An 8,062-nucleotide genomic window follows, 5' to 3' on the forward strand; every position below is an offset into this window, starting at 1 on the left:
GCCTTAAGTAGTCACTACATTTTGACAGCCTAAAAATCAGCTTTACAGAAGAGTCACTTCTGCAGCTGCCGTGATGATAAAGGTGTGAATGAGGCATTTTTGGTGAATGACAGAAGAAAATGATGAGATCATCTGATTTGTGTTGTTATTTTTCAAGTTTCTTCTCTGTGGAAGCTTGTCTATCTACACTGAAGTACACCCATCCAAAAAGATGGTACGTATAATGGGATTTTATATTCTAGCTGTGATGTTTAACTTTAGTTCTTTCTTACGTCCTTTACAAAAGTCACTTAATCTGATCTTTCCCAGGTGACAGTGTGTTTGTCCATGTATGTGGTGTCCCTCTTGGGAATTGTAGTCTCCATCTGCTACAGGATACAATGCTTCGAACATTATGGCTACCTTAAGCACTCACAATACTATGACCATGAGTGGGGCCACAACAAAGTGAGTTACAGCACTTTTTACACTTTTTTGATTAAATGGATGGCATGTATATTTCCGCAGTGTATAAACAGATTTCTTTTCCACTCTCTCTTGCTTAAGCACTCACAATATGACCATGAGTGGGCCCACAACAGAATCGTGAGTAACAGCATCTACTTTTTCAGATTAAATGGATGGCATGTATATTTCCGCAGTGTATAAATAGATTTCTTTTCCACTCTCCCTTGCTTTAGGACCAGCTTGTTGGTATTGAAGGCATATTGTTCATGTCCTCTCTGTGTGTGTCAGTGATTCTTATCTTCCTGTGTGTCATCGCACGTTTAGCTCTGAAATCCACACGCTCTCAGGTAAAACACTATGTTGTCACTGTTATTTGTTAAAACAGGCCTTTTTCTCAGAATTCATAATTCAAATTTAGATATTTTAACAATCAAAAGCTGCAGAAAAAGGCAATGTACAAAGAAAAGAAGTGGAGAGAAAAGTGAAGAAAATTCTACTGCATTGTTTCACTTGCTGAAAACAAACCAATCTCTATTTGTGAACCCTCAGGTTATGGCCGTGCCAAGAAACAGCAATTTTTTTGTCTTTATTTGTTTTAAATAAGAAGCGACCCCTCAGATTTATCTGCTGATCCTAAGATATGGATGATGGTTTACAAAGTATAGCTGGATGAAGTTCACTCATATCATTGTGACTTCACTTTACGAGGCCCTAGCATGGTATCTAAATTCACAATTTTTATTATATGGGGTTTTTTTAAACCAGAAACACCCTTTCGAAATTCAAAAATTCTCAAGAGAGGCAGCAATAATGATGAGTTACACACACCAACAGAAAACACAAAACTATGCTAAAATATCAGCATTAAACTGAAACTTTCACAATACAATAATGTAAAAACAAATGTCCTAGACAAACAACCTAGATGGGTGCTTAAAACACCCTTGGAAATGTCTAAAACCATAGAAATACCATCGGCAGCCAGGAAAATCCAGATTTAATTTTTGTCAATTATCATTTTATTGCCTTCTTGATGTCATTTGTCACTAACCAGTTCCTCCTTCATGTCTTCCACAGGTCATTGTCCAGCTCATCCCGCCACCTAAGACTGACACGACATCAACCTAAGATTAATCAAGAGTGGTGTTCCTGCAGTACACCTAAACTGTAAAAAAGATTATTCTGCACAGTTTAGTAATTGTGGACACATTAAAGCAACTACAAGGAGTTTTTAACTGGTTATGAAACCATCTCAATCTAATACTGATGCCTCTATATGACCTACATAAGCCATCAGTGAGAAGATTAGCTCTTTCTAAACAGTGACTACATGTTTGCCATCAAGTCGGATTTTCCTACAAAATCAGACAAAGCGATTTACAGCACGCAGACCAGAAAAGCAGATGTTTCCATTACATTTCATTGTAGCATGAGGGAGTAAAAACACATTACTAAGACGAGGGGAGGACATTTCTCTTTGCTTAATAACGTTAAAGGTAATGTTAGATTTGTTGTTTGATTCCCGGCTCATTATTAAAAAAGCTGTGCAAATAAGAGAAAGAGCATGAGGGAGAGAGCAGCGATGGTCAATCGAGCTAGAGATTGAATGAAGGAACACGACCAGGTGTCACATTGCCCAATTTGGTGTGAATGCAGTCTTACATTTAATTTGGTATATAAATGGTACTAAAACAAATTTTACTTCATCGTCATATTACAATAATTAATCTTACACAAACAGATACATCACCCCATTACTATGCATGCTGCCAACAGCTGTGTTTAAAAAGGAAAACACTATTTAAGTTATATAGCATCTTTCTTTCACCTACTTCCAAAACAAATATACGCACTAGTTTACTTGAGAATTGGAAAACACTACCGCTTTCGTCCACAGGGGCCACTAAAATCAACACAAATGAGAGTTCCTTGTAGTAACTTTAAGCGTCACTTAACAGTAAGAACAAGTGCAGTACTGACCCACATGTATTTGCTTTTTGTAAAGGCATTAAAGTGATTCCTGTCCTCTTGTGTGGGAAATATGTTTATATGCACTTATTAAGGAAACATAGTAACCACTAATCCCTCTGTTAAGGCTTCATGAGTCATAGAAAACATTATGTTACTCACAGTGCATGTCAGACTTTAAGCCTCAAGAAAAATGAATACAATGTACTAATAATAATATCTATCAATAAAGTCAACTGATTAATGTTAATATTGTCCAAACAGCAATGCACAGTGATGAAATGATAAATCAGAGGTACAGTTTGCTCTACAATCCACCAACCTACAGCTAATCCAACCACGAGAGTAATCAAAATATAGCATGTCAGTTTTAAGTTTTACTATGTATTGCTACCTGCAATATTCACATTATATGTACAGTATTTGGGCAGAGTTTAGACTCTTTTAAACTGTAAATCTGTTAATAAATGTGATCCTCTGCAGACACGCAGCTGTAAATGACATTTCACATTGTGACTGTGTTTTGCTTACTGTGACTGCTGGATGTGGATCATTTCTGTACCGATGGGCTTGAACTTGTAACTCAGGTCACAGAAAAGCAACTCCACCTGTGGTAGCTACTTCAAAGGTCTTTAAAAAGAAAAAAGTTGTAGGTGGGTTGTAATCAGCTTGTAGATGAACTGAAGTGATAATGGGATATAACAGCCTACATCCTACAAGCTTATCTTTATGATTTCATGTTAATATGATTCAGCTTATGCATGTATATTACTGTGATAAGAACCTGTTGCCATCTTTTGAATATGAATGTGCACAACACAGATTAACCTATTCCTGAGAGTCAAGATTTAGCTGTACTATATTTGTTGCAGTAAATGTTTTTGTTAAATAAACAATAGATATAAAATTATATTGTGCTCAGATTGATGATCATATTACACATATACTAATCACTATGCATGGACTTCAACTCCAGCTGCACTCAGATATTGTACTATGTGCAGATCAAAGTGAGTGCACAGTGTTCTGTACTAGTTATCAGAATTACTTAGAAATACCTGAGGACAACCCTTTAGATAATGAACTTCATACTCACACACCCTCTCTACTCTTTAAGGTCATGTATTTTATTCCCATGAATGAGTCCCAAGATACCACAGGCCTTCTCTTGATTCTGGAAAACTAAATTGCTTCAGGTTGTTTCTGATGTGTCAACTTGAAAGTGCTAGTCAGATTTAATCTCAAGTTTTCAATTTTGGTGATGGATCAGCACCTTTTGTGATTCAAATGAAAATCAAACTGTGCTTTTAAATACTTAAAATTCCCCATGACTGCCATATGTAAGCACATTGATATCATTCTTGCTCTGCTGTTAAGACATGTCTCCTGTTTAATTAAATATATCTTTACTCCTCTGCACAGTCAAATGCTTAAACATAAGCCTTCCACTGTAAATGGTTAATCCTAATCAACAGTAGGTGAAACCCATCAAGCAAAATCACCTGAAATGAAAAGCTCAAATTCAGTCTATTTGATTTTTAGAGTGTAGTCCTTACTTGTGTTCTCAGATGCTTCAGTTCTCACAATCCAACAAAAAAACCCAACAACAATTAAAACATCTTTTTGGTCACTTAATTTATTTCCATTCATTTCAAGTCACTTCATTAGTGGAAAAAAAGTAGTTCAACATTATAACAATTTGTCCCCCCGAAGGTGTTGGTAGTATGGGGAGGAGTCATATCCAGCAGAGGCATTTCTTGTAGTTGTATTTGGTCCATGTGTACCTTTTGGGAGGTTTTCACAGTATTGTTCAGAGTATTTAATAGACGTAGCTGGCAGTGTACAGAGACTGCATGGAGGACTTGTCAGCTGAGCCAGAGGGCTTGTACTCTCCTTTGGAAGCCAGGCCATTGATCTGAAGAGAACAACAGAGGGGAAGTTGGGACAAAGTCACATCTGAATGTTAATGATCAGCCAAGTTACCCACACCACATTAGTACTAGACTAAAAAGGGACAAAAAGCATTTTAGAAATCATTTACCAGTCAGTATAAAGTTGGGTAATACAAGATAAAGTCATTTAATAGCCAATTGTGTGCACAGTCCAAAACCTATAAAATTGATAAGTGTCAATAGCTCATTAATGTGTATTCATTGTTAGTCATTCATGTGTGCTGAAACTTACCTTGGCCCTGGTGCAGAAAGCTTGCTGTGCAGCGGCCTTGTTGGCAGCTTTGCCCTGCCAGGCTGCAAGAGCAGATGCCTGGAGTGCACGGCCATAAGAGAAGGTCAGCTTCCAGGGACGATGGAGAGGTACCTGGTTGATGGCGTTCAAGTTGAGGGAGGCCTCCTCCTCACTCTGGCCACCAGACAGGAAGCAGATGCCTGGAGAGTCACAGGAAACAACATGCTACTCATTATATACTGTAGAAGTCAAAAAAGAGAAACCTAGTCCTCTTTAACTTGACAGACAACACTCACCAGGCACAGAGGCAGGGACAGTGCGCCTCAGAGCAGTCACTGTGGCCATGGCGACCTCCTGTGGGGTGAACTTCTTAGTGCAGGAGTGTCCAGCTGTGACCATGTTGGGCTTCAGCAGGGTGCCCTCCAGGTACACATGGTGGTCAGACAGAGCCTTATACACAGCAGCCAGAACCTAAAAGATGAATATGCAGATTCATTACAACACACTTAATATAAAATGTCACTTACATATAATTATATGTAAATGTGAAAAATACTTCATTTCTAGTGGCCTTGTAATTAGCTGATAGAGCCAGAGCTAGTGTACCAACCTTTTCTGTGACATACTGGCAGCGCAGCAGGTCATGGTCTCCATCAGGCAGGATCTCTGGCTCCACAATAGGCACCAGGCCATTCTGATAAAGTACATGAATATACATTTAAAATGAGCCGATCACAATGATATAATGATCAATGTAATGATCAAGAAGAATTCAGTCATTTCTATTGAGATGTTTGCATTACAAACAGATTACACACCTGTTGGCAGATACTGGCATATCTGGCCAGGACATTGGCATTCTCTGCAATGCCAAGAGCTGATGGGCAACCGTCTGAGATCTTGAGCACACACCTCCACTTGGCAAAGTCACAACCGTCCTTCTTGTACTGGGCGCAGCGCTCAGAGAGACCGTCAAGACCTATATGGAAATGCCAAGATAGAGAATGTTGTTATGCAATGGCCATATTATTGTGCAGTGTTAAGAGATAAAAGATTTCAAGCTCCAATATGAATCTAATCAATTTACCTTGTGTGGTGGTCTCTCCATCTGTTCCATTTAGACCAGCTGTGCCTTTGTCCACCTGAAGCATGAAAACCAAACAAACCCATTAACTCTCAATAAAAGGTCAGCAAGTGAAATGTAGTTATCAGGGGCATACATGATGCTGGATTGGGATCTCAGCATGCAGACTCCTCACCTTGATGCCGACAACAATCCCCCTGTCCTTGATGACTTGGGGGAAGAGCTTGCCACTGTCTGATTTCTGGTAGAGCGTCTCGTGGAAGAAGATGACCCCACCCACACAGTTGGTCATGGTGGAATCGGAGGAGAAGAGAAGCTCACGGAAGCTGCGACGGTTCTCCTCGTTGTTCTCCACGTTGATTTTCTGGAGACGCTTTCCCATGGTGCCTTAAAAGAAAGAAGGATGGAAATCCATTTCGGTTACACTCTCTTACAACTACATCTCATCTTTGGAAGGAATTGTCACTGTGCGCACTCACCTGTTGATTCATCTGCAGCCAAGATACCCTTTCCTGGAGCCACAATCTTCTGAGCAATGTCAGAGAGCTCCTTCTTCTGCTCCGGAGAGAGTGATGGAAACTGGTGAGTCATCCTAGAGAAGACAACAACAACAAAAAAAAAAGTTACTTCACAGGTGATCAAGAACTCATCAAGAAAGTTGAGGAATGAGGAAGACTTAATCTTTTTTTTTCTTCACAAGACAATGTGCCCCTCTGACTTCCTGCCTCTGTTGCATCACCTCTGTAAATATTTGGCTTGCATGGTTGAACTTTGGCCATCAAAACAGATAAGCTCTCCCTCTTAATTTGCAGCACAAGTTCAAAGTTCCCTTTGCTATATGGTGTTTATCCAAAGCTTTCTGCAAAACACACCCTACTGTAACAAACCGATCATATTTGGACAGAAAAGCATGAACATAGTTTGCTTGGGAAAACAACAACCTCAACGCGGATGTGTGTTTCCTTCTAAGTATTTGCATTAACTCATTGAGACAGATGATAAATAGCAGCTGCAGGCAACACGAGTCCCTTCATGCACAGAGCACAGTACTTCCTTCATCTTGCAGTAATGAATTTGAACAGCCTTATGTAATAATGTCTCCAACATAAAACTAATTTTATAAACTTTACATAACACTTGCAGCTTAAATCCATAAATGCAAACTGACTTCCAACTCTGCACTCTTGGGACATGAGGAACAGCGCACACACAGTCAAGTGCTGCACAAATCAGTGAATTTGTCCTTGAAAAAAAAAGCCACATGGAGACAGATACAACTTGACCTACTTGAGATTTGAATCAAAGAGCGACGACAACAGACGTGGTCAACAGCCTCGGCAGCCTCCAAACAGTAACTGAACTGATTGCGAAGGCCGAAAAATTGTCCACAAAGCTGTATTTATCCTGTGCCTGGAGCTGAGGAGGAGGCGCTGCATCGTGATGTGGCGGGGCGTGCGTCATCCCGGTAAAGCAATTGGCCCCATCAGACAGACAGGGGCGGTGTCTGTGTGGTGGTGTGGCATCAATGCTCCTTTGTGGACTTTAAGTTTATATCAGAACTTGGGGGGATGAGTTGAAAACATGATGGGAACACAGTGTTTCGCCTGAAGCAAATCATAAAATCGAAACCTGCATGCTTCAATACATGCATGCATCACGCAGTCTCTAAACAGCCCTGACTCCTCCTGCTTTTGTCTGCTGTTGCATCACGAAAAAAAGACAGGTGAACTGTAACATGAGGTCTGCTGCAATGTTGCAATTCTGGTTTCTTTGTTTCTTAACTTTGGATTACATCAGCATCTTTTGCTTCTTTATCTCACTTGGCTGTAGTCTAAGCAAAAATGTGGGATTTTACAATCATTTTCAGCTGTCCTTTAAACAAGAAGAAACTTGAACTTTTATTTTGTGTCAGTAATTACATAATGAATTACTTGTGTCATCTTAATTTCAGATTTGATAAAGAATTGGGGAATGCTCTCTGCATATTGTGATAGTTTCTGCCTTTTTCCATTAGTTTGTTCATCTGTTTGACACAAATAATATGCCTTTAATGTGAGTTAAAGACCAAAAACTGCTTTTTCATGCTACCTTGTGTATCAGCTTCATGCGTCACATTGCTTGTCAAATACGTCACACATAAACAGAGTTCATATCGATTGCTGAAAATGGCCCCAAAAAACATGTTGGGGCTGTTTCTAGTGTAGCCACCAGACTACACAGTGACATCAACAGATAAGGATATTTGACCCCATAGGTTGGGCTGAATCTGTAACTCAAATAATTATAAGCCAGCTTTTACACAACCTGGACCATGCACCCGGTGCAATGTACTCTTTAATACTGCTGATCAGAGGTCAGCCTCTGTCTGCAAATCCCCTT

The 8,062-nt window shown here is 39.7% G+C and overlaps 1 protein-coding gene across 1 annotated transcript; it reads right to left on the minus strand.

Moving 5' to 3' along the window:
* Positions 1–4,033: 4,033 nt before the first annotated feature.
* aldob (aldolase b, fructose-bisphosphate) lies at positions 4,034–7,076 on the minus strand. The gene is made up of 9 exons (XM_053323407.1): positions 6,971–7,076; positions 6,163–6,275; positions 5,859–6,070; positions 5,687–5,741; positions 5,418–5,578; positions 5,210–5,293; positions 4,896–5,070; positions 4,600–4,799; positions 4,034–4,330 (listed from the first exon to the last, which is right to left on the minus strand). The coding sequence occupies exons 2-9, from the start codon at positions 6,272–6,274 to the stop codon at positions 4,235–4,237; spliced, it is 1,095 nt and encodes a 364-aa protein (XP_053179382.1). The 5' UTR covers position 6,275; positions 6,971–7,076; the 3' UTR covers positions 4,034–4,234.
* Between the last annotated feature and the right edge of the window lie 986 nt (positions 7,077–8,062).

Source organism: Scomber japonicus, chromosome 8 (assembly GCF_027409825.1).
Source record: "Scomber japonicus isolate fScoJap1 chromosome 8, fScoJap1.pri, whole genome shotgun sequence".
NCBI classification, from domain to species: domain Eukaryota; kingdom Metazoa; phylum Chordata; class Actinopteri; order Scombriformes; family Scombridae; genus Scomber; species Scomber japonicus.

Coding starts and splice junctions, on each gene's coding strand:
- aldob (XM_053323407.1), bottom strand. CDS start 6,274: ATGACTCACCAGTTTCCATCACTCTCTCCGGAGCAGAAGAAGGAGCTC. Junction 5,579..5,686: donor TGGAGAGACCACCACACAAG/GTAAATTGATTA, acceptor ATTTCCATATAG/GTCTTGACGGTCTCTCTGAG. Junction 4,800..4,895: donor TGTCCCTGCCTCTGTGCCTG/GTGAGTGTTGTC, acceptor GTGACTCTCCAG/GCATCTGCTTCCTGTCTGGT.